The sequence below is a fragment of the Zingiber officinale genome, chromosome 5A (genome assembly GCF_018446385.1).
Source record: "Zingiber officinale cultivar Zhangliang chromosome 5A, Zo_v1.1, whole genome shotgun sequence".
Taxonomy (NCBI): domain Eukaryota; kingdom Viridiplantae; phylum Streptophyta; class Magnoliopsida; order Zingiberales; family Zingiberaceae; genus Zingiber; species Zingiber officinale.
The window spans coordinates 40038274-40066163 of record NC_055994.1 but is presented as its reverse complement, the minus strand read 5'-3'; the positions used below and the strand labels follow the sequence as shown (position 1 = coordinate 40066163).

The 27890-nt window shown below is 34.9% G+C and overlaps 1 protein-coding gene across 2 annotated transcripts; it reads left to right on the top strand.

Annotated features, from left to right (window-relative positions):
* The first annotated feature begins 366 nt into the window (after nt 1–366).
* On the top strand, nt 367–26785 carry LOC121982769 (homologous-pairing protein 2 homolog). Of its 2 annotated transcripts, none has more exons than XM_042535845.1 (6): nt 367–501; nt 626–651; nt 25629–25851; nt 26050–26120; nt 26193–26381; nt 26463–26785. In XM_042535845.1, exons 1-6 carry the CDS (start codon nt 474–476, stop codon nt 26559–26561), a joined length of 636 nt encoding a protein of 211 aa, XP_042391779.1. In that variant the 5' UTR covers nt 367–473; the 3' UTR covers nt 26562–26785. The 2 variants fall into 2 exon arrangements, with proteins under 2 accessions (XP_042391779.1, XP_042391778.1); XM_042535844.1 differs by having other exon boundaries at nt 25584–25851.
* The last annotated feature ends 1105 nt before the right edge of the window (nt 26786–27890 follow it).

Genomic DNA, 27890 nt, shown 5'->3' with positions numbered 1-27890 from the left:
ATTTTTTTTTTTTTTGTAGTTCATGCTCACTTGAGGGGAAGTGATTTTCGACTATAGCTCCTAAAAATAAACTTAATAAAAAATATATTAGAATTACATTTGAATGAGTTTTAACCTGGGTTCGAACCACCTTTTCTAGTTTTTTTTTTTTAAAAAAACTAACTCAAAATCCAACTTTTGAACTTGCAAAGCTCAACTTAGTCCTACACAAACTATTACCCACTAATCACTTATAGTCTTCTTAGCCATGTGGATCTAGTCTTCCTATGTGGCAGCCTCCCTTTGTGGACCAGGTTGATTGAATGCATGGCATATTATATTTTGCTCCCTTTTTAAAATTGGGCCTTGAATGAGATTTGGGCCTTCGATTCTATCTAGTTAATGTGCTTCGAGTCCCGGACCATTTCACTTTTGGAGGGAATTAAAGAGAGTGTGGGTGTGCGAAAGAGGCGGTGTTGAGACGGGGAAGCGACATGCCGCCCAAGCCCGACAGCGCTGAAGGTAACGCTCTTCTTCCTTTCGATTTACCTTCTTCAACAGTTTGAATCAGATTGATTTGCCATTATGTGTTATCGTCATCCTTTATAGGTTTTTTTTTTGGTGTTTTTTCTTCATTTTTTCGCAGGCATTGTTCTCAGTTTCGTCGATGAGGTAAGAAAAATGTTACCTCATGATCTAGTCGGAGCTATTTTGTTCTCGTTACTCTAGTATTTCTTATCTTTTGCTGATGGGTTTAGTTCGATGGGATGGTTTTATCTGGTTGAAGGGTTTCCTTTCTCTGTTCGCTTTATTTTCGGCCTGCTTCGCCCAGTTTTCCTTCAGGCTTATCAATTGTTATTTTCTTCTAATCCACTTTATCTCTGAATTGCCACTGTAAAGTTTCGATGAGTAATTCACTCTATTTTGGCTGGAGCATCTATTTGATGAGCATTATATGTTCTGTTGTTTTTGCAAGTCAATAGGTGTGACTATGTGTGGCTTATTATTTGATGTTCTCTATACCTATTTGAAATTTCATTCATTTTTGTGAAATTTTATGCTTTCTAACCTTCTGAAATGGTCCATTAATGTTGACGCACCAAGCCGTAATTTGAGGGGCTTGGGACACTACTGCTCTTCATCATTTCACTCTATTCTTGTTTTACCTCACAAAATTCATTCTCGTTGGGCATTTATCTATTGCCTTTCTTTTCTAGAATCATGCAGGTGTTAATCAGACCAACCACCAAACAACAACATGCTATATAAAAGTTCTTGTGAAGTGTTTGTTTGTGTTGAAAAAGTGTGTTGTGAATTGACCTATAGTAGTGAACTATGGCATGGCGAAACCAATGATGATGAATTGGATTCAACATTTGTGACCAGGTCAATTCTGAGACACCATCTCCCTCCTTACTTCCTCATTTGGCATCATCAAGTTTAAGGAAGATTTTTTCAATGGAGAACAATTGGAAAAGAAAGAAACCAGTGAGGATAAGAGAAAAATTGAGGATGATAAATTGTCATGAGAAGTTAAGAGAAGATGGCTGTAGTTGGACGGGGATGAATCATGGTGTTTGTGGTGGCTTCAAGATCAGGAAGCTACATGATTCCTTATGTCATGACGTACAGAATGTGGAAAATAGTTTCTTCCACCCTTGCCACAACATTGTTGCCAACAAAGTGAGATTCCTATAACTTGTCATGAGTTGAGTTTTCTTTGGTGGGAGAGAGACGGGGAAAAACTAGAAATTTTAGAATTAGGAATTTTAATCTATCAAGCTTTAAATTTTATCAGTTTTCAAAAGTTGATAAATTTTATTTTGGTTAAGTGATAACAAACTAGATAATTATTGTTATTTTTTTGCAATATATGTTTAGATTGGGGATAGGTTATTTATTTACCAAGTTTGTAGGAAATAGAGAATTTGTTTTCAAATTAGGTTAGGGTTAGACCATTAAAAGAAGTTGTCGTCTTTCTTGTTATTTTTTCTTTCAAATTCATTTTATAATCATCATCATCATTATCAAATTGTGTTTTCCAACTATTTGATGTCTATTAAGTATTTTTTTCCCTTCATTGAACTCTATGCATGCCTATATCATGCATACAAAAGAAAAGTTATTTTATTTAACAAACAAAAGAAAAGTTAAGGTAGTAGTGAAAAAAGGTAAGTTAGATGTCAAGTTACTAAACAATAATAACAATCAAACTTATCCCATTAGGTGAGTCGGCTATATGGATCCTCCTATTCCATTAGTCTCCATCCTCTACTATATCATTATTTATATTTAAATAAAATTTATATTATTTTATTGTTGCTAACCAAGTCTTCTTTGGTCTTCCTCATTTAATGTGCGTATTTATCATAGTTTCACATCGTCTAACTGAAGCATTAATTGATCGTCTAAATACATGTCTATACTATTTTAAATGTCTCTTGAAGTTTTTTCTCAATAGATGCAACCTCAACTCCACCTAGTGAGATAAGACTTGGTTATTGCTATTGTATATGTTCATCTTCGTATGTCCGTACATCACTCTCATCTTCTGTTCCTGTGCTCGAGTTATAACCTAACATTCAGTTCCATATAACATAGTATATCTAACCGTCGTTTAAAACTTTCCTTTAAATTTTATTCGTATTTTACGATCATAAAGAATACCTAATATCCTCCTTTATTTTCACCATGTTGTTTATATTCTATGTACGACATTTCTTTCAACTTTTCCTATCCTTTTATAAAAATGATACTAAATACTTAAGCCCTTAGCTATAAGTAGCTTGTTATCTCCTATTTTAACAATTTCCTTACCATGTCTAATATTGCTAATGTAGATTTCATGTATTCTGTTTTTATTTTAATAAGTCTAAAACCAATGTTCTAAATGGCAGTTGAGGCAGCCGCTTAGCCGGGAGGTGGGTCTCAACCACACTGCATTTGGGAAAGGCGGTGGTTTAGGTGGTGACACAAATGAAAAACCTAACTCTTAGTTTCATGTTTCGGCTTCAGACACGTCATCGGGCCCGGACGACTTGTCTGTGTAGGATCGAAAAGAGCTAGGGGGGGTGAATAACGCTCATGACTTTCATTTTCGTTTTGAAATAATCGATCAAAGATACGCAGCGGAATAATAAACATCAAACACAAACACCAAGATTTTACTTGGTTCGGAGCCTGTAGCGACTCCTATTCCAAGGCCCGCACGTAAGAGTGTTTTCGATGGACAATCACTATAGCTTCGGAAATTTACAAATCAAAGTACACTTTAAATGCAATAAATAAAAGTATATTGACAAATAAGAAAAGAGAATTTAAAGCTTCCGATTGTCGGAGTCGAGTTACGGCTTTGTCGGATCGTCCTTTGAGCAGTGCGCAGTAGAAAGATTACTGAAATCAAGTCTTGTTTAGCCTCTGCTCGAGACTGCCTTAAGTAGCCCATTGAGGGCGTCTCCAACCTCCATAGGAGGCGTCTCCAGCTGGGACTTTTATTCGAATTCACAGCGTCGATAAACTCCGCAGCTCCCGCTACTTATCCACCCGAAGGCGCCTTTAAGCTCCACGGAGGGCACCCTCCATCCAGCGTCCAAGGTGCCTCCAGCAGCCTTGGAGGGCGCCTTTTGCCCTGCTATGCGGAGTCTTCGACTAATGCACCCGAGGCGCTTCTAAACTCCATGGAGGGCGCCTCGGGGATTGTTTATTCGAGGTTTTAAGCCCTTTTCACTCATTGCAAGATGCGTTAGTCTAAAATACCAAACATATCCTGCAAAATAGAGTTAGCACAATAAAATATGAAATAGTAAGTTATTTTGACAGTCTCTGGACTTTTCGGTTCTGACTTTGGATTTCACCTCCGAAAATCCTAGGTCGAACCGACGCCTGCTGTTCTCTCACCGGGGAATGTATCCTCATCTACTCCTCTCAGGAGAGTTTACCTGTTGCCAGACCGGTTCTCTAGACCGACTGAACTTTTGCTCAGCGCCCGAGGCTTCCGGTCTTCATGTTGGACGCCCGCTCCACAACCCGTCCAGATTTCCACCCGGTCCGCGACTACCAGGATTTCAACCTAGAGTCCTCGACTCTAGGATTTTGCCCGAAGCGCTCGACCCGCCAAGACTTTCCGCCTAGGGTTACCACTCCTAGGACCTAGGGTTACCACCTCCTAGGGTTTTCCACCTGCTTAACCGCAGTTAGGGCTTTTGCCTAAGAACACTTAGGACTATCCTGTAATCTCATTCAAACTTGTCAGACAACAAATAACCTTAACTTTGAACCTTTTTACATAATCAAAACACAGGTTCGATCGTCTGGTGCTTTCCGCACCAACAGTCCGGGCTTGTCGTCAGGCTTGGGCAATGCTTCTGGGCCCGTCGCCAGGCTCGAGCGACGCTTCCGGGTTAGACGATGAGTCCGAATGCGTCGCTCGGGTTTGGCGATGTGTTGCCTTGGTTTGGCGACACGTTGCATTGAAGCCGAATGCTTTTTTTTGTTTGAACTTAGAATTTAATCGAAACTTTAGATTAATAATTTTAATCAACTCCCATTTATGATTGAGATAATTTAAATAGGCTTAATTAAAGCCTAATAGAATTATCCTATTAATTTGATATATATTTAAAAAAATATTATATATATATATTTTAAAAATATTTAGATTAACTTGTTTTTAGTTAATATATTTTATATTTAGTTTTTAATATGGTTATTAGTTTTTATTAATATTATGTATAAAATAGTAAAAAAATTCAATTGTCTAGGTGATCGAGGGAGTAGACGATCACTACCATTCCCCACTGCCTATCGCCATTTACAACATTATCTAAAATCTTTCATTTATAATGTTTGCTACCAAGATTTGAGCGTAATATATACTCCTTCATATGTCTTATCTATCAAAATAATATTATTTGTAGACAACATGTACTATGACATCATGTCTTAGATGTGTCCCGTGAGTTCATCCATCATTAGTGTAATAAGATAGAGATTTAGAATTGATTCTTGATGTAATCTTATTTGTATAGAAAACACTTCTATTAATTCGTCTAGAACCTTGACTCTTATCATTATATCCTCACATATATCCTTAATTATTTCAATATACGTTACGCTAATACCTTTCTTTTCTATAATTTTTCACATAATTTCCCTCATGATTTTGTTATAAGTTTTTTTAGGTCGATGAATGCTATGTGTAAGTCTTATTTCTTTTTTTTTAGAAAATTGTCAATTAGTTGTTTGAGAAGATATACAACTTTTATTGTCGATCTTCTAGGCATGGATTTAATTTGATTTTCTATCACTGTTGTCTCCTTCGTATTTTTTTATCATTTTTTTCTAAAATTTAATGGTATGATTCATTAGCTTAATACTCTTATAATTCATACAATTTTGCATATCTCCTTTGTTTGTACATCAATAGAGTATTTACTCTCTACCGATGAAATATCTTTTTCATTTTCAATATTAGATTGAATAATTTGCGTATCCTCTACTAATTAAATATTTTTTCATTTTCAATATTAGATTGAATAACTTCGTAATTTATGTAATACTCTGCTTCCCTAGTCACTTTCAATACCTTTATTGGAGACGAGTACTTTCATACCTCTATCGGAATATCATCTAATCCAACCACTTTTTTATTTTGCATCTCATTTGAAGTCTGTTTTGCTTTTGAATTTCTGTACTCCTCTAATCTATTTAAATAACTTAAGTTAAATTGATCATCTAAACTTTTTAATAAACTTTTATTAAAATGTTAATGAAAATACCTCTTTTATTTCCTCATTATTATATTCATCTTTAATACATCTTATTTGGGTAAGAACTTGTGTCTTCCTCCTTCTCGCTTTAATTATTTTATAGATGTCTTTTTCTTCTTTTTTTTTGTATCTAGGTGTTGGTATAAGCATTTCAAAGTTATATTCTTGGCTTCACTCATCGCTTTTTTGGCCTCTTTCTTAGTTATTGCACATTTTTTAAAGTTTTCTTGGCCGCTTTAAGTTACAAGTGTATAATAACTTATAGTCTGTTTTTTTTTCCTTTACTTTCTCTTGTATTTTCTCGTTCTATCACTGAGATTTTTTACTTGGTGGTCCATATTCTTTTGACTCTCCAAGTATACTCTTGGTTACAATTTTCAAATTTAAGTTCTTTTGATACAAAATATTAATTTTTCTTCTAATCATTATATCTACTATCTTCATTGAGCGAACATTCTTATGTTCTATGTTCTAAATCTAAGACTATTAAAGATGCAAATTACTAAAATGGATAAATAAATTATCAAATACTAATATTGGTTTGTTTGTCCATTCACCACCTTGATCCTTCAATATCGAGCTGAACCTGGGGACACGTGGTGCTTCTTGGGCAACCTTGTTACTTCGCAAAGTTTACCCTACATACATTGACCACCATCTAAAACAAGGTCCCATATTGATCCTTATTCTCACACTTGGATCACACCACCATCTACACCATCTGTCGTAGATTTGGCAATAGTTGGGTTTGAAGGTTAATATCCTTATATTAGTCACTACTCTTCATATTGCAATTTACTAGAATTTTTGTAAAATTTGATATGAAATCCAGCACCCCATCTCCACTTTTTACTTTTCCTCAGCAAAATTCCCCACTAGCTCTTTTCCTCTTTCCTAAAAATTTTCTTTTTCTATAAATTTAGGTGCCTTTAAATATAGAAGAGGATATAGTAAGAGATTGAGTCCAACGACGTAGAAGAATTCATATAGCCGACCCCACTTAGTGGGTTAAAGGCTTAGTAGTAGTAGTTGTTGTTGTATAAATAAAGGTGCATGGGGTTCAAAAAATTACTTTTTCTTTAATGCTCCCTAACCTCTCCAAACCACTCTGCTCCTAGTTCAGTTTACTCTGATTGTCATAGGTGTCGCTTCTTACTCTTCGTGTTTTGAGTTTTAATTTTTGTTTTTCTAATCATATTGCAGTTGTTCTTTCCTCTTGACCACTACGTACCTTAAGATTCCCTTTTTCTGTAGTTTAATCAAGGCTTTTCACAGATCAGTCAAGTTGCCCTCTTATCACCTACCTAGCTCAAATTAAAGTCATGTTGACCCACTTTGGTAGAACTGTAGGATTTGCAGCTCCCTTTGATTAAACTGTGGACTACCAAGACAGACCCCTTGAATCTTGAGAGGTGAACATAACTAGTGTAAGGACTATCTCAAAACCTTCCACTGTTAACGAGGTCAAACTTGCTAAAAGATTCTCTCTAAAATTACTTTATCCTAGAGTAGTTTCCTAATAGATTCTTTCAATCAAGACAGAGCTTACAGTCTTCCCCTAACTGTCTTACTTTCTTCCGAGAGTTTCTTGATGCGGTACTTCTTTCCCCTCCTTGCATTAGGAATGCCATCCTGTGGCATTACTTGCTAAATGCTATATATTCTGCGGAGACAATATCACAAGGTGACATTTCTTGCTAAATGGAATTTCTTCTATGAGGACAATATTTTCACTTGTTCTGTCCCATGGATTTTCAATTTTGGTAGGGACCTAAGATTCATACTCTCACCACGCTCTTTGTCTTAATAGCTCATTCTTTTACCAGTTAAGATTGTTTCCCCATTTATCTTTTACAGTTTAATAGCTTATCCTCTTTCATGTTTGGTAGGTACCTAAGAACGCTCTTTGACTTTCCCATTACAACTTAATAGCTCATCCCCCCCCTTTTTTTAAAATTTGGTAGGGACATATGAGAGACTCTCCATTTGCCATTTTAATCTAGTCAATGCATAAAATCAGATCGTTTGAACTCAGTACTATATTTTCATCTCAACTAGATTGGTCAACTTGTTTGCTCAAGTCATTTGATAGCTTATTATCACATGCTTCAAGGATTTCTTTTATGATACATAAAGATGAATACTTCAAATGGTAAACAGCCTTAATTCAAAGCTTCTCTTGATTAGATGACTGAGTCCAAATGTCTATCCAAACCTAAAAATAATATTCTAAAATTTACAAAATTTAAGCATACAACTTTATCAGTTTTGTTATATTCCAGGTCCGTGATAATTTTTTCCCTCCAGTGCTTAGCCTGTATGTTTTTGGATACACCTCAATAATGACCATATATAAGCAGTCCCAATTGGATGCTATCTTCTCTTGTTTCATTAATCAATTGACGTTTTCATTTCTTAGTGCCAATCACGATTAATCACAGTCAACATGCACTAGAAGTAATTCTTAAGGCTTTATGACTCATACAATTCACTATTCAAAAGTAAATGCCTCATATAACATTTTGATTATTCTCAGCCTAGTTTTGATTAATTTGCCCCTGGGTTTGTTTCCAGATTGACTCTCACAAAACTAGGTTTAGTTTGCGGATTCCATTTCTTTTTTATCAAAGTTTGCAGTCTTGAAAGAAGGAACTTGGATTTCAAACCGGGACACTGTTTTGGAGCCGAAGATTAGGTTGAAGGGGGACACCTAAGTTGTGGTCTGTAGAATGGTCCTATGTGACTATAGGATGGAAGCACCTCCCCCTTGTTAGTTCTAAAGCCCACAAGTCTATTCTTTATAACCTCCAACATAATTCGGTGGTTGCTTTTGTTTGCACATGTTCTATGAATGAATAAAACTATGCCATATTCCATACAATTCTTGAACTTGAACTTATTGGATTTTTCATCATTAATCATGACAATTATCCTAGGAAACTCATTTAGAGTGTTAGTGTTTCTTCATAAGAAATTGTTTCTTGAGATTGTTTTAATTGATTAAGCTTTAACCCACTTTGAGAAGTGGTCCATTCCTATAATTAGAAATATATATTTTTTTAATTATTTCCCATTCTTAAATGAACTTAAAATATCAACACCTCATTAATAGAAGGACCATACATAGTCTAGTACGCTTAAATCAATGTTGTTCATGTGGAACCCTAGAAAACCACAATTTCGTACTTCACCAAATCAACATCTTCAACCCTATAATAAGAGATCCAATTGATTTGGGTACTAAATTTTTGACTCTAATGTGTTTTTCATATATCCTTCTTGGAATTAAAACCTACACCTTCAGGGTGCAAACATTGTAGCTACAGAAATGAAATTGCCTTCTTACATAGTAACCTCATTTATCAAAGTATATTTGTTCACCCTAGCTTGAAGTGCTATAAACTTTTATAGCATAACCTACCCTTCTCTTTGAGAGTGCATTGTTTCAAAGATAAGCTATGATCTCATCAACCAAACATTGCCATCCTTCTACTTTAACTATAAAATGTTGTGCATTAGGCGTGTTCACTTATTCTAATTTGGTCTCTTGTCTTACTTCCTTAGAAACTATGATTGTGAAATTGGAAAGTGAATTATCCTTAGCATATAGTTTCCTTCACTTCAAATCCTCTCTTGTTTCACCACAAGCTAAGGATATTAAACACCCAAATGGCTTGCTAATGTTTTTTCGGTCAAAATGAGTCTTATTAATCAATGTTTGGTATTCAACAATGTTGTTAGTCACAAAGAATTAGGTGTTTGATTTGTGGATAATTTTCCGTTTTTTCTATTTTAATTTTAAAAAAAATAAAAGTTGAGCATATAGCAGAATAAAATAAAAATTAAGCTTTTCCCATTAGGTGGGGTCGGCTCTCAGACCGGAACGTACCGATACGGTTTCGGTATTTTTTTTATTTATATATAGTAATTATAAGATAAATATGTTTATGGTGTGTATAAAAATAAGTTGTATATTGATTTTGTATAAATTCTCAATTATTGAACAACTTGATATTGTTAGAAAAAATAATTAAATATAATTTTTTTTAAATAAAATTGATCTATCTATAATAATAAGTATATAAATTAATACAAAGATATATAATAATTATATAAATTAACTATTTATTCATTTAATTAATTATTAATTAAATAATATATATTTAAAATATTAAAAAATATCAAGTAAAAAAATATAAAATAATAAAAATTATCAAAATATAAATCTAAGTTATTATAATTTTTTAAAATTTTTTAATTTTTTATAGAATTTTTAAATGAAATTTAATATAATACAAAATAATAAAAAATAGAATATAAATAGAATTATTATATTTTTTAAAATTTTTAAATGAAATTAAAAAATAAATTTTTAGAATATTAATTAATAAAATTTGTTTTAATTTCAAATATATATTTTTATATATTTTATTAGGATAATTTAATTAGGGTTTATAAAAGTCTGTTCAAAATATCACACTTACCACGAGGCGCGGCGGATCGTGGGGGAGGACGAGGACGCGTCCGGTGGAGCCGAAGCATCGCCGAACGCGTCCTGTAGTACCGGAGGCGTTGTTGGACGTTTTCGCGGGTGCCGGAGGTGTTCCGTGACGCCTTCGACGTTGTAGGTGGTGTCTCGCGCCGAAGGCGTCGTGGACGCTTCCGACGCCTCAGGAAGCGTCCCAACTCTTTCGGCGCCGTCGGAGGCGTCTCGCAGCTCCGACGCTGCTTGCGACGGCGTTGAGACTGGGACACCTTTGGTGCCGATTTCGACCGCCGCTGGTGTAGGTTAGTCCTAAGAAAATCGTACCGGTTCCACTGCATAAAAATTTTTTGTACAAGTGTCGAACCTTTCCTTAAATAACCTATTGTGTTCTTTAGAAGTTAAATTAGGAATCGCAGACGAAACTTAACATCATTGATTCCAAATTTAACTTATCTGTTCTTAATGGTTTAGATTTGAATATCAAGCGGAACTTAACACTATTGATTCAAATGTACCTAAGTTATTAATTCCATAAATATTAATTTCCAAAATTGACTTCCAGGACTGCATGACGAGGCACATGACCTTCTTGGATATGGGAGCAACCACCACCGCCTAGGCAAAGCCTTTTAAGGAAAGCTAATATTTATTTCCTTAAATAACTCTAGGTTAATCAAAAAGAACAATCGAATCACAAATTCGAAAAAGAAGAAAACACAAACTCGAAAAAACTATTTCGAAAACTCTAGAATCATATGCCTCTTGTGTTTGGTATTTCCATAAATAACTATACAAAGAAAACTAGTATGATGCGGAAAACAATTACTAGTTATACCTTTCTTTGTAAGCAAAATAACCTCTTGATCTTCTACCGTATTCTTCTTATTATCTCGGACGTTGTGTGGGCAACGATCTTCCGAGACGAGAACCACCAAGCTACTTCTTCTCCAAGCTAGATTCGGCCACCAAGAATTCTCCATTAGAAGTAGAGGTCCGACCACCACCACCAAGCTCCAAGGGATGCAAGAAACAAAACCTCCTTTCTCTCCTTCTTCTCCTAGCTTGAACCGGCCACCATCAAGAGCTCCAAGAGGGGATAAAACCGACCACTAGAGAAGAAGAGAAGAGGAGAGGGAGAACCTCTAAGGGCCGGCCACACCAAGGAGAAAAAGAGAGGAAGAAAAGAATAGAGCCATGAAGACACCTCTACCCCCTCTTTTATATTCCTTGGTCTTGGCAAATAAGGAAATTTTAATAAAAACTTCCATAATTCCTTTGCCATGAAAAAGAAAAAATTATTTAATTAAAAATAATTTTCTTTTCTTAATATCAATGGCCGACCACTTATTTCCCCAAAACAAGGAGAGTTTTAATTAAAACAAAAATTAAAACTTCCTAATTTGTTTCCAGAAATTTTAAAAAAAAATTCTCCAATAATTTTTCCCTTCATGGTGGGTTATAAAAGAGAAATTTTATAAATTAAAATCTTTCTTTTAAACATGTGGATAATTTCCAAAAGGAAAGTTATCTCTAAAAATTAAAATCTCTTTTCAATCTACTAATAAGGAAAGATATCAAATCTTTTCTTAATCTTTTGTAGAAAAGAATATTTAATTTTTAAAACTCTCTTTTAAATTATGATCATGGTTAAAAAGGAAAGTTTTCTCAAATTAAAATCTTCTTTCAATCTACAAATAAGGAAAGATTTCAAATCTTTTGTAGAAAGCTATAAAAGGAAAAATTTAAATTTTAAACTCTCTTTTAAAACCATGATATCCACATAAGAAATAATTTTAATAAAAATCCTTTTAAATATTCTAGTGACCGACCACCTAAGCTTGGGACCCAAGCTTTGGCCGGCCACCAACTTGGCTCATCCACTTGGTCTTGGCCGGCCCTAGCTTGGGTTCCAAGCTATCTTGGCCGGTCCCATTAGGATGGGTAAGGTGGGTATGTGGTGGGTATAAATCTCTATATAGAAGAGGCTACGATAGGGACCGAGAGGAGGAATTGGTTTTGGTCTCCCGATGAAATTAAGCTTCCCGTGTTCGCCCCGAACACACAACTTAACTTCATCAATAATAATTCATACCACTAAAGAATTATTATTGAACTACCGCACCAATCCCAAATTATATTTTTGGGCTCCTTTTTATTATGAGTGTGTTAGTCTCCCTGTGTTTAAGATGTCGAATGTCCACTAATTAAGTGAGTTACTGACAACTCATTTAATTAATATCTTAGTCCAAGAGTAGTACCACTCAACCTTATCGTCATGTCGGACTAAGTCCACCTGCAGGGTTTAACATGACAATCTTTATGAGCTCCTCTTGGGGACATTATCAACCTAGATTATTAGGACACAGTTTCCTTCTATAATCAACAAGTCACACTATAAGTAACATCATTTCCCAACTTATCGGGCATTTTGATTTGTCGAGCTAAATCTCATCCTTTGATAAGTCAAAGAAATAAATATTAAATATATGTGCTTGTTATTATATTATGATTAAGAGCACACACTTCCATAATAACTAAGGTCTAGTTCTTTTATTAAATCATTATAAAAAGAACTTACCTTAAATGGTCCTACTCAATACACTTAGGGTGCGTTTGGTTCAAGTTATCATGTATAACCTTGGTTATATGATTACCAGGTAATCACATAACCAAGGTTATGGGGAATAAAACATAATCAAATGTTGTTTGGTTCAACCTAGGTAATGCAACAAAATCTTGTTTGTTTGAAGGTTTTAATGAATATCCTAATTTAATATTTTATCGTATTATCCTTAGTTACAAAACCAACTATACATAATATTATTATTATTATTTATTTTTTTTATGTTTTTTTACTTTTCTTTTTCCTGTATATTTTTTTTTTACTTTTTTATGTTTTTTTTATTTTTTAATGTTTTTATATTTTTTATATTATTTATATTTATATTTTTTATTTTTTTACATTTTTTTAATTTTAATTTTTATTTATTTATTTTATTTTTAAATTTTTTAAAATTTTTAAATTTTTTAAAATTTTTAAATTTTTATAAATTTTTTATTTTTTTTAAAAAAATTAAAATTTTTTAATTTTTTATTTTTAAAATTTAAATTTTAAAATTTTTAAATTTTTTTTACATTTTTTTTATTTTTTTACATTTTTTCTCTTTTTTTTATGTTTTTTCTTATCGGAGGGTATTTTTGGTAAAAAAAATTTGTTAACCCCGGAATCAAGAAAAACCTTAGTTTTTTGAGGTTTTCCGATTCCGGGCTGCATAACCCTTTTGCTGACGTGTCGGGCATGGAACATTACTCGGGAATCATCGAATACCTAAACCAAACAAGGTTTTGTTGATAACCTTGGATGGATAACCAAGGTTATCAAGAATAACCCGGAACCAAACGTACCCTTAGAGTGTACTAGTGTAATCTATTAGTCAAGATAAACTAATACCTAATTACACTATGACTATTCCAATGGTTTGTTCCTTTCCATCTTAGTCGTGAGCTACTGTTTATAATTTATAAAGAACCGATAACACGATTTTCTGTGTGTGACACAAACACACTATGTTATCTACAATATAAATTAATTGAACATCTACATTTGATATATATAAATGTAGACACTTGACCAATGTGATTCTTATAAATGTTTATACAAAAGCTAGGCTTTTAGTATACACTCAAACAGGAATGGTAAAGCCGTCCGTGCCGGGTGACACAAAACGCCATTTCATTTCCTGGGGTCGGCTATATAGATCCTTCCACGCCATTGAGCTCTATCCCCTTACCGTATCATCATCTATACTTCAATAAATTTTATCTTATTTTATGGTTGTTAACCAAATCTTTTTTTGGTCTTCCTCTTCCTTGTTTGATTTGCGTATTTAGCATAGTTTCACATCGTCGAACTAGAACATTTATTGGCCGTCTAAGTACATGTTCGTACCATCTTAAATGTGTCTCTCAGAGTTTTCTCTCGGAGTTTTATTTTTTTTAAAAATTGAGCATAAAAATAAAAATATTTGTCCTTACATTTTTTACACTATTATATGGAATTTAATTTATTTATTTCATAGAAAATGTAAGATATTTTGTAAGAATGAGATTTTTTTTAATGAAAAGTGTTAAAAAATAAAATAGAAAAATAGTGATTGTTTTTGTATAGTGAACCCTCAAAGGTTTATCTAGACCAAATTTAACCTACTATGCCAATTGGTCTATATGCAACATTAACTTTATAGTGGTTTGAATTTCTCTATATTAGGCAAAGTAGTTTCCACAATAAAATTATCAGGGGCTTGGACTTTTGATAGTTGACTTCCTTTGATGTACCAAGCCAACTCATTGAATTCAGATTTTTTATCACAATATTTTGCCTATTACATTAGGTTTATTCAATTTGTCTTAGGACAATTCAACCATATGCAAATTATATAACATTGAAAGTAAGCTAGTAATTTGTGTGTTTCTAGGGTAAGTGAGTACAATGGTTTCTATACAGACACCATTGCCCTTTACTTTTCATTGCAAGACTCATATAGTAATTGGATGTTGTATGTAGTTCTTGCCAACAAAACAACACTCATCACATGATTAGACTACCAAATATAGTAACTACTCTCATTCTTTTGGTCATACTAGCCAGGGAGGCCAGTTTAGATGTCATTTTAGCTCTTAAATGACTTGTTTCGAAGATGCTCATTTAAATTCTTCTCTTGCTTTAGAGAATATATTGCATCTCTCTATTAGCCTAAAAAGAATATGCTCAAGAGCTCAAAGAGAGTTATCAAGTCTTTTTTTGTCTTTCTCTTCCTTGTTTTATATGCGTGTTTGTCATAGTTTCACATCATTTAACTGAGCATTTATTGGTCGTCTAAGTACATGCTTATACCATCTTATCTATTGGAGTTTTCTCTCAATAAATGTAACTTCAACTTTCTCTCTAATGCTCTTATTTCTTATTTTGTCTACCCTCATATGTCTATACATCCACCTTAACATCCTCATCTTTGCAACTTTCATCTTCTGCTCATGTGCTCGAGTCAGAATCCAACATTCAACTCCATATAACATAGCAGGTCTATCTATGGTTTTGTAGAACTTTCTTTTAATTTTTAGAAGAAATACTCGATGCACTCCTCTATTTCAACTATCCTACTTGTATTTTATATAAGACCTCGCTCAATCTCTCCATCATTTTGCAAAAATGATCCTAAATATTTAAACCTCTCTGTTCCGAATAACTTGTCATTTCCTATCTTAACAATTGTCTCATTATGTCTAATATTGCTAAACTTAAATTCCATATATTCTGTTTTTATTCTACTAAGCCTAAAACATTTCCCTTCTAGTGTTTTTCGTCAAGATTATAGTTTAACATTTACTCTGTCACGTGTTTCATTTACCAAAACAATATCATTTGCAAATAATATGCACCATGGTACTGTTTTGAATATGTGCAGTGAGTTTGTCATAATTAGTGTAAAAAGATAGTGACTTAAAGTTTATTCTTGATGTAATCCTATTTTTATTAGAAATGCTTTAGTTACTCCGCTTGAAATCTGTACTCTAGTTGTTACAACCTCATATATATTCTTAATTAGTTCAAGATATGTTACGCTAACACTTTTCTTTTCTAGAATTCTCCATATTTCTCTTGGAACTCTATCATAAATTTTTTTAAGTTAATAAATACCATGTGTAGATTGTTAGTGCAGGGTGCACCAGAATCGAACATGAGTTTTGATGTTGTCAAACGTTCAAGTTAAGTCTTGTTGTGATCTAACAAGTTAACTAAGTGTGCAGGATGCTTACTCGATCGGGAAAGTCTTAGGGGGTGTTTGGTTTTTTCCTAGGAATATAAATCGGAATGGGAATCATTATATTATGGAATGGGAATGGGTATAAGCATGGATATCACTCTTAAAAGTAATGTTTGGTTAGTTGCATATTTTCTATCTGAATAAATCAAAATTTCTTTATTATCCTTAAAGGAAAATAAGAGAAAAAAATTAGATGTGAGAGAAAGATGAAAGTGAGAGAAAAATATGATGAAAGAGAATGATGAGAGAGAAAGTATGAGATGAGAGAAAGTGTGATGAGAAAGAATGAAGAGAGAGAAAGTGTGATGAGAGAAAATGAGAAAAGAGAGTGTGATAGGAGAGAGCATGATGAGAGAAGATGAGAGAGAAAATATAATGGGAGAGGATGAAGAGAGAGAAAATGTAATGAGAAAAAAATGAGAAGAGAGAGTGTGATGAGAGAGATGAGAGAGAAAGTGTGATGAGAAAAAAAGAGGTGAGAGAGAAAGTGTGTTGAGAGAAAAAAGGAGGGAGTGTGACAAAAGAGATTGAGGAGAGAGAAAGTATGATGAGAGCGAAAGTGTGATGAGAAAAAAAAGAGAAAAGGGAGTGTGATGGGAGAGATTAAGGAGATTGAAAGTATGATAACAGAGAAAGTATGATGAGAAAAAAAGGAGTGCACAGGCAGTGACACCCAAACAACAATCTCATGATCAAATTTTGAGGCACACACGTTGATTAGAAAATCGATTCCATTGGCAATGTTTGCATTGTGATATGATTGGACGCAGCGATGGAGTCACATGCCTAAAACAACATTTTGTTGGTGGATTTTCGGATGTTTCTAATTGCCCAAAAGTTTCCCAAAAATTCATCGTGCAATGAAAGAGGAACTTGATGGCAAAAAAACATTAAAATATAAACAACAACAATGTAAACTTGTTGATAGCCGAAGCTCTAAAGAACCAATCTATGATGAATTTGAAGGTCGTGGTGAAGTTCCAAATGAAGAAGACTTTTTAGCAGCTCTCAGCATCTCTCGAACTCAATATGACTATGAGCAAAATATGCGACATAGAAGTGGCTCTGGTGCCAATGGAAGTGGCTCAACTACTGCATCAACATTAGGAATGAGTGCAAGTGTTCGTATTCCTTCAACACAAGGTAGTATTGGTCGTTTTTTTTCCTTCTATGGGATGAAGACGTGCAATCGATATTGCTGATATTGATCCACTAGCATTCCTAGACCAAGCTAGCAAACAGACTAGGATTGATGATGCATATTCAAAAGAGAAGAAGAAATCAATGGTAAAAGTATTGCTAAATTTTTTTATTTTAATCATATTCCCCCTAATGCAACAAACAACACATACTATCGTAGCATGATGTCCAACATCTAAAAATTTGGTCATGGTATTCAACTTCCGACTGCATATGAAATTGTCGGTTCATATTTAGATGAACAAGTGGAGGAGATCAAGACTTGGATCCTATCATGCAAGAAGCAATGGAGCTTATATAGGGTTACGTTGATGTATGATGGTTGGACAGGACCTACACGGATGAACATTATCAACTTTCTACTATACTGCAATAGAAAGGTGATATTTCATAAATCTATTGATGCAACTATAGACTATCATGATACACTCTACATATATGTTTGATGGATAGTGATGGATAGTGCAGTTCAAGAGATAGGTGCAGAATATATAGTGCAGGTAATTACAGATAATGATGCCAACTTTAAGAGGGCTGGAGAGTTATTGGAGCAACAGTATCGAATATTATTTTGGACACCATGCGCAACACATAGGGGTGTAATCGAGTCGAGCCGAGCCGAACTCTTGGATGTTTGAGTTTGGCTCGTTTATAATCGAGCCGAGCTCGAGCTTTACTTAACGAATATATTCATGGCTCACGAGCTTATTCGAGCTTTTATCGAGCCTAAACGAGCTTAATAAATATAAATTATAAATTTAAATATTCATTAAAAACTTAATTATATATTTTTAAAAAATTATAATATTCTTGTTAAAATTTATAATTTTATTTTAATAAATAAATTTAATATATTTGTCTATGTTTTTTATAAGTAGAGTGTAAAATTTATAAATTCAATATCAAAACTATTATTTTTTTATTTAAAAGTTGATGTATGAGCTTAACGAACATGTTCACGAGCTAACGAGCCGAATATTGCGAAGCTTGAGCTTGGTTTGTTTACCTTAACGAGCCTCATTAAACGAGCTCAAACGAGCTTTTATCGAATCGAACTTCGAATAGCTCACGAGCGGCTTGGCTCATTTACACCCCTAGCAACACACTGTATCGATTTGATGATGGCAGATATCGGTAAGTGTGATATAGTGAAAAAGGTAGTGAAAAAAGGTCAATCTTTAACAAAATTCCTCTATAACCATCATTCGGTTCATGGATTAATGAGAAAATTTATTAATAGGGAGATTTTGCGACCAGGAGCGACTAGGTTTGCCACTCACTTTCTCCTGTTAAAGTCGTTGAATCAGAAAAAAGTCGAATTAAAGGTCATGTTCTCTTATGAGGATTGAGAGGCCTCTCGATATTCTAACACAACCAAAGGTAAAGAGGTGCAAAAAATTATTATATCTGTCAGATTTTGGGACTATATCACAGAGATTCTTATAGCAGTAGAACCATTGTACGTCGTTCTACGTAAAGTTGATATGGACAAGAAACCACAAATGGACAACGTTTACCGCCTAATTCATGAAGCAAAAGAATAAATTAAGAGGCGTCTACAATCACCAACTAAGTATCAACATTACATTGATATAATCACTATAAGATGAGCCAATCAAATGGGAAAATATATTCATTTGGTCTGTACATATTTTTTAATAATAAAGAATCTTTAATATTATTATTAATAATTATATATGTTTAATTATCGTAGGTTATTATCTCAATCCGACATATCAATACCGTTATAATCTTGACACAAATGATGATTTATTAGTGACTCTTAGACATGTAATATCAAGACTGCATACAAATAGAGAATAATCAATTGCTGAGACTATTAATGAAAGTCGATTATTTCGAGAGGCATGTGGTTCTTTTAGCGATCCTATTGCAGTGTCATGCAGATATAAAATGGATGCAGGTAAGTATAGTAAAAATTACTACTAATTATTGTCAATAAATATAAATACTATTTTAATTTTGTTCTTATTTATCTTACAACTGAGTGGTGATTACAATATGGAGGATCAGTTCCAAATTTGAAAAAGATTGCAGTACGAATTCTCTCACAAACAACATTTTCAAGTGGTTGTGAAAGAAATTGGCTAACTTTCTCCCTCATTCATACAAAAGTACGAAATCGTCTTTCTTATCGTCGCTGGGAGAAGATGGTCTACGTTCATTATAATATGCGTCTTCAACTAAGAGCAATAATAGAAGAGAATGAAGAACAAGAGTCTGGTGATGTAGACCCATTTGATATTGGATTTGTCCAAACTGAAAATGATCCAATGATGGATTGGTGGAGCGCTGTTGAGGCTGAGAATTCATTACTTGATGAAGCAGGAGACCTATCACGACCATCTCAATTTCTTACTCAACAAATTGAAAAAATACAAGCTAGAGGAGATATCTGTGAGGAAGAAGATAATGATGAAGTATTTGATTAAGAATTTCGATTTTCTAGATCTCGATCTAGACATTCTCAAACATCCCAACCCCAAATCCAACTAAAGTCCATAGATAAAGGCAAAAGCAAAGGCAAAGCTCCTACAACTTTTACTAAAAAGAAAGAAAAAGGTAAACCTCCTGCTTTTACGAGAAAGGGTCAATTAAGCATTAGAGAAAATCCACTCGATACAATTGATGAGCAAGAACATGATGACAGTGATGAAACTTCATCGCCTTCTGACACTATAGTCCGACAAGAAGTTTGAAATGAGGATAGTGATGTTGATAGCAGTGCTAGTACTCATGGAAGTGATGACAGTGGTGATGCATCTAGTGATAAAAATTATGTTCCCCCTACTCTAGCACCGGAGGCATGGACATGTGAGATAGATTACACACATGCAACTTAAGATTATGATCATGGAGCTAGAAGTAACGCTATTCAATATCAGCGTCGATATAAGGGTGACAAACAAAGAAAAACTCATAATTATCAAGATATGCGGGAGAGTTTAGCTGAGATTGATTCTGGTCGAAGTTCATCATACTCGCAACCTTCTTATTATAACTCTGATGCATCATATGGTGATCCATCATACCAGAGTTCGGGGAGATATGCTTATCCTTATCCTTATCTTGTGTCTGTACTCGTTCCGATTTCAGCGGTGCCAGTTCAAATCCAACATCCAGTGATGAATCGAGACACGCTGATAGACATGTGGAGAAATCAATATCAATATTGCATGTCATGGGATGATTATTTAATCTGGGCGTTAGAGAATTATAGAGTTGACCTAAGTAGAATGTTACAAGAACCAATGCTTCTATCTGATTCACACCATTTCTTTTGGTATTAGTAAGGTAACATATTGTAATATATCAATTTAATTCAAGTTATTGATAGATCAATTTTTTAAAATAAAATTATATTTAATTATTTTTCTAACAATATTAAGTTGTGTAATAATTGAGAATTTATATAAAATCAACATATAACTTATTTTTAAAGTTGTTGCCATGTGACCAAAAGGTCATGGGTTCGAATCCTGGAAACAGCCTCTTGTAAAAAGCAGGGTAAGACTGCGTAGAATGGATCCTTCCCCGGGACCCCGCATGGCGGGAGCTTCGTGCACCGAGCTGCCCTTTTTTTTAACTTATTTTTAAATTATAAACAATAAACATATTTATCTAATAATTACTATATATAAATAAAAAATATCGAAATAGTATCGGCATGGTACGATACGATACCAAAATCGTATCGTTCCGGTCTGGGATCGAAATCTCGGCACGGTTCGAGATTTTAAACCTTGATCATGCCAACCTTAGGAATTGTTATAAATCTGAATTATAATTTATTTTCTTAAACTCACCTAGGGCATATGTGCAGCGGCAACAACGCGATCACGCCGCTCGGCAGCAGCGGATTGCAGGGGTCCGGCGACTCCTTCGGTGCCGCCTGCGATGCATATGAGACGGGGCACTGACGAATAGGGGAAATCGTACCTCTGCCGTTGCTTGCCTCGCCGCTGCTCGCCTCCCTGTTGCTCGTCTCGTCGCTGCCGCTGCTCGCCTCGCCACTGCTCGCCTCGCCGCTGCTAATCGATCGCTCACTAGTACATTTTATAGGGTTTTTGCGAGTAGTAGAAGGAATCGATTCAATTTCTTCTGTCGCGCAATTGATTACAGAAGGAATCGATTCCTTCTGTAATCGATCGCGCGATAGAAGGAATCGAATTGATTCCTTCTGTCGCGCGATTTATCGATCGCGAGTGTCGCGCATGCTGGCGCGCATCAACGCGCGTATCACGCGCCAAAAGCATAGCGCCACGCCCGCGTGTATCACACGTCGAAATCACTGCGTGTCGGGTGCCGGTTTCAGTCGGCGCGACGGAACGGTAAAAACCGTCCGTGCCGCCCGGCACGAAATGACATTCTTTTCCTTGACCCAATCTGAATATTTCGGATCTTTAAGGTTAGGAGGGCTGGACAGAATATGTTCCTTCTTCTTGTGAGACTTAGGAATAGTTTAAACGAACGTGACCACAAGAGATACTTGGTCCCATTCATTTTAATAGTGGTAGCTAAATTGGGTTTAGAATTTAAAGACTTCATCACAGGAGGAATTCAGGGATAGAAACCTGCGTAGTAGTAGATTAGAACAATTCCGGTTGATCCCCTTCTCCGGTGATCCAACATCACTTTAGATCCAACAAAAAAATTAGGTCAGAAAGATTAGCCTTGCTCACATACCATGCAGAAGAGGAAAAAATATATCTCCAATAATATTTTTTTTATCAAATACACAAGTATTTATATACATAAGACTCTATATAATTATGTCTATCAATTGCAATTACAATCAATCACAATCAAGCTAATCAATCATAATCGCTATAATTAAGCTACCGTATTAGCAATCTAAATTGAGGGTGCTAGTAAAGATCAATATTGGACCACATATGGAAGGTGGTTAGTCTATGTTTTTGAAAACAAGAGAGGTAAACTAACATGTTCACCATAAGGAACAAAAACTCGCTTAACGAAGTTCAAGGTTAACATAAGCACTGAACACAAACCAAACAAGTTCCCACAAATCAATAGAGAAAACTCTCTCATGGTAAACAAGAGCAAACAAAAACTGATGCAGAGCTAACCACCAACATCTGTGAAGTCAGCTGTGAAGTTAACACAAGGCTTTACCCTTTGGACAACGTCTTCAATGATGAACAAAATCTGTCTACCACAATAGCGATTGTTCTGCATCTAGTTTTCTGTTCTTGAAAACGGCATCACATTCAACTTCTCAAATAGTCAACCACCACCATTGAATAAGAGAGGCATAATAGCTACGCAATGAAAAATAGGTACTCCTAGGATTCGAGAACTCTGGAGCACATCTCACTTCTCTATCAATGGAAATTTGCTTTTGGGCAACACCTCTCTAATGTTGAGCTTGCCAAGGACCATAAGCCATGCCAAAATTTAAACCTTGGACCGAGTACCATCTCACTAATGTGGCATGTGGCAAAAGGTGATTCGCTCGCCCCCAGCGTCTCCGCCAACCCGTCCCTAGGCCAACACGGAAGAGGTAAATCACGGGTGGCTACTAGCCATTAGTGCAAATGGCCAAGACATGGGGGAGGTCATGCTCGGTCACGCCGAGTTTCGACCCCAAGACCTCATGTGGCAACATCCCATGTCTTAACCATCGCACCGCTTCGAGAGGACAAGTACCATCTCACTAATGATTCTTGTTTGAAGTGCTTATTAGAAAAAATTAACATGTTATAAGTCAAAGCCACCAAAAACTCCCCACTAGGTTTTCACCTCCAATGACACTGATTAATTCTTGAAACACCAGCTATATTTTGATTTTTTTTTCTCCAATTCCAAAATACAACTCTACTCAACTAAATGATAGAAATAATGCCCTCCAAGTGGTAGTGAGAAGGGTATGTCCACCGTATGGAGCCACATGATTCAGATAATTCCAGATATTTGGAGCAAAGTTTGGCCATCTGGCCAACTAATGCATCACAAATTTAACTTGCCGTGTTTCCCCACCTCTGATTGGATGCTCAGAAAACAAATGTTTCTTAGCGTCAGAAGGCCCCTCCATAAATAAGAGCATCTACTGTCAGCACAAGTGGATGATCAAGAGTGAAACTTGAGATAAGAGATCCAAAGAAGTTTTGCCTTAGCAAACAAGGTCTAGGGCCTGAGAAGATTTGCCAAAGGATAGCTGAAATATTTGATTCAAAGGGCAAAGTATAACTGAAATGCTGAGCAAGTTGCTTCATCAGGGATTCTAAGACTAGGATGGGAGTCTAAAGCTTTAGAGGCCCCCTCTATCTTCAAAATGAGAGTGATATAGAGTCTATTCAAGTTGGTCACCGAGGAAGGACCACAGCAGAAACCTTGGATATGCCCATTGCATTCTCACTTAGTCTCCCAAGAAGCTAATAAAAACTCAGCCATAAATCCATCGGGCCTGGGACTATTATTGCTTTTTAAGTTCCAAATTGCTTGCCCAACTTCTGGTTCGAAAAATGGAGAAGTGAACCATGCAAACAGATCCAAATTCGAAGGAGATTAGAGATCCTTGCTAAGAGAAAGCAAATGCTGATGAGAACAACCTGTGATGGAAGAGAAATGAGAAGATAAAACCTCCAAGATAGATGCCTCGATTCTAAGGGTTTCGCCATTGTCCTCTAAGTAAGTCTTCTTTGTCGGGGATAGAGTAGAAGCATTTGATGTTCTCCCCATCTTGATCCAACAGATCTTGGCTCACTGTTGCCAATACTTGACCTGCCGTTGGAGATTGATGTCTAATTCATCCTTGAATGATTTGTTTGCTTTCTCAATCGCATCAGTGGTTTTGCCTTGTTTTTCGTTTTTTTTGAATCTTTTCAAGTTCACTAACAAGAAAATTCTCCTTGCTGGAAACCTGTCTCTTCAGCATGCTAGCCCATTTCTTCAAACAGTACCTAAGAGCCCTACATTTGGATGACCAAGTAGAGGAAGGGGGTTTGGCGCTTGAACTGGGGAATAGATCTGAGACTAAGTACTGAGAAATTCTCAGATCTGAAAACTTTTAGCTGCATATGGAGCCTCAATCCATCTTGAAAAGTAGAGGTGAGTGGTCTAAAAGACTTGAAGGCAGTTGAAGAAGACTGCCCAGACTCAGTAGGCCTGCTTGCACATTCATGCATACCAAGTGGACTTGTTCTCTAAACTGGGGAGGAGTATTGTAGGTTGGATTGAGATCTATTCTTTGTTGTTGTGCTAAGATGGTGGCATTGATGGTTCTGTTGGACTGTTCCAAGGTCTTTCTTGCCCAGAATAGAGCTAAATGTCAGCTTTATGAAGTGGATGAAGAAGATTCTCACATCTATTTTTCTTGTTCCATTCACACATCATCACACAACCAAGACAGATGCCTAAAATTATAGTCATGAGTGGAAAATTATCTGTAATCAATTCATCTGAGTCGTACCTTTGCTTGATTCACCTCAAGAGTTTAGGTTTTGCTTGAGTCATACCTTTGCCTAAAATTATAGTTTAGGTTTTGCTTACTCACTAAAGTTATGGTGTTAGCAAGTTATCTGAGTGATGGAAAAAACATATTTTGGTTAGTCAATGTAGCATTTTATTCAGTAGACATTATTTTTTTTTTAATGGCGGTCTCATGCCTAACTAAATTCCTAGAGCATGGAACATTCGAATTGATCCAATTTATACCTACAACAATAACAACAACAACCAATCCCTTGTCCCACTAAATGGGGTTGGCTAATGGATCCTCCTACGCCATTAGGCTTGATCTCTATTATATTTCTCTATATTTAAATGAATTTTATCATGTTTTATTGTTGCTAATTAAATTTTCTTCTCTTCTTCTCTTCTATTAATTTGTGTATTTTTTTTAGTTGACACTAGCTATTAATTTGTGTATTTGTTATAGTCTCATATTGTTTAATTGAAGTAGTAGGGAGAATGATCTAATTATATCATATTTTTTTTTAAAAAAAATATGCCCAGTCAAGCGGTTAATGCTAATTATCTTATCAATTTAACCCTTTCAGCACTGCAATTTAATTCTCGCAGCACTTACCCCTGCATACACTTGATCATTCCAAAATAAAGCATACTGAAGTTTTTTATTTTTGGAAAAAGGATGAGATCCTTACCGATTCTGTTGTATCTACTCCAGATACCTCTTGTTTTGATTTCCATTTTCTTTTATCTCCTCTGAAGTTGAGATCAAATCTTGTAATTTTTGCTGATTATAATTACTTATCTTTGTTGTCTTCATGCAGACAATGATTGTCAGTTGCAAATTTCTAAAATTTTATTTTCCCCCCTCAGCAAAATAGGCCATTGAACTCTCAGAATGTTGCTGACGCTCTGCAGAAATACAATCTTAAGAAAACTGCAGTCCAGAAGGCACTGGACACGCTATCAGATAATGGACAAATTTCATTTAAAGAGTATGGCAAACAGAAGATCTACCTTGCTCGTCAGGATAAATTCAAGATACCAAACAAGGAAGAGCTTGATCAAATGAAGGAGGACATTAGGAACTTGCAGGATGCACTTGGAATTCAAAAGAAAGCTATAACAGAAGTCGAGGCTGGTATGCTTGAATTTCCTTCCGACATAATAAAACACGTGGGGTGTTGAATATTATATTTTTGTTATTTTTACTCTAGTAATATGCAAGCACTTATTTTGGTTTGCAAATATATATAGAAAAAGTTTTCATCAAAAAGATAATGGTTGGTTGGGTCAAATGACATGCTTATGGTTAAATATGAAATTTTGTGTCTTGTAGAAATTAAAGCTCTCCAGTCTAATTTGACATTGGAAGAAATACGAACAAAGGAGGCTGAGCTGCTAAGTGAGGTAAATTTTCTCTTGCATTCTTGCTCCACTTCTGTGAAAAATTCACATATGCTGGATCAAGTGCATTTTCAGGTTGATGAAATGGGAAGCAAGCTAAGTAAGCTGCTTAGTGGCGTTGTTCTGGTAAAACCAGAAGACAAAAAGTTGATTGAGGGCACCTATATTGAAAAGATCAATCATTGGAAAAGACGTAAGAGGATGTTTAAAGAGTTGTGGGACGCTATTACTGAGAACTCGCCAAAGGATTTAAAAGAATTTAAGGTCCTTTAGTTTGGGTGAATACCTTTCCTTATTGCTTAATTATGATCTACCTTTTGAATTAAACATTTATATTTATGGCAGGAGGAACTTGGGCTAGAGTATGATGAAGATATTGGAGTGAGTTTTCAAATGTACGGCGAGTTGGATAATCATAGTAAGAAAAGGAAAATAGCACGTTGAAACTACCTCAATGTCTTGTTTGACAATGCTATGTTATTCATACGAAAGCATGAATAGATTCGCAGGTTTGGCACTTTAAAATCCTAATCCAAAAAAATATATGGAGCAAAATTATATATTTTTGTTTGTTGGTCTTCTATGTTTGCGGATCTTCATAGCACCTTAAACTGCACAAAACTTTCTTGCATGTATGCATCCTATATTGATAACTGATATTGATTGTCTCACCTTTTGCTAGATTTATTTTAGAGCCTCTGTATCTGGCCATCCAGTCGCATGTTACACAATAAAGATGAAGCGATTTCCTTGTGCATTGACAATGGCATAGAATTCTCTTGTTGCATTCACCAGCACTAGGGTAATACGGGGTAGGGGAATTAACTCCATTAGGAGCTGGACCATCATTCGACTTGCTTTAAGCATGGCACACAATTGCACAATATACTGAGGTCCGAGATAATGGAGTTGATTTGTCTAAAGTAACGGATGCCATTGGAAAATCCCTATATCTCCACGTGCACAAGAGTAATAATTCCTAGAACTTGAGCCATTGAAGTTCTTCACTCTTCTTTGCTTCCAGCGACCATATTAGCATGTTTGCAATTCTTGGATGCACTTTGGCACCCCTTGTGTTGATCTAGCTTTGCTTGGCTCAGCTAGGGTCGAGCTGAGCTTTAATTGTTTTTCAATTTTTTATTTATCTCATCAAGTTTATTTATTAAAATTTTTAACAAGATTATTTTTCTCTCTATATATTTATATTTTCAATTCAAATACGATCTAATAGATGGGATATGTTTTTTTTTTAATTTTTAATATGATAAATAATGTAAACCATAGAATTTATAAGATATCCATTATAACTCTTATGTATGTGTTTAAAATTAATAAAATAAAATTATAATTGGATTTTATATAAGTTAATAAGTACTTTTTTGTTATAAATTGTTAACCAGTGTTGTATATGAGTACTAATACGATGAATTTACTAATGTATAATTTATTATTATTATTTTTATTTTTAAATATTAAATGAACAAATGAGTTTTTATCGAGTTAATATTGAGTTTATTTATGAACATTTGTTCTTTTATAGTCCTAATGGTTTCTTTGTATAGGTTAATTCACCTATTATTGTATTTTGGCCACAATAACCCTATTTTCTACTGAGGAATCATAGATGGTTCTCCCAGCTACTCTATGGGAGAGTTACCAAATGGTGAGAAGCAACTATTGTTGTATAGCTATTGTTCCACAGAGTGATCCATAGATGGTTCTCCTATCTACTCATGGGAGAAATTTATGTTTTGAAGTCCTGATAACCTGACT

Bases quoted from the DNA above. Each gene is read 5' to 3' on its own strand.
- LOC121982769 (XM_042535844.1), top strand. From the start codon at position 474: ATGCCGCCCAAGCCCGACAGCGCTGAAG. The intron at 502-625 runs GTAACGCTCTTC...ATTTTTTCGCAG, and splicing joins CAAGCCCGACAGCGCTGAAG to GCATTGTTCTCAGTTTCGTC. The intron at 26,121-26,192 runs GTAAATTTTCTC...GTGCATTTTCAG, and splicing joins AGGCTGAGCTGCTAAGTGAG to GTTGATGAAATGGGAAGCAA.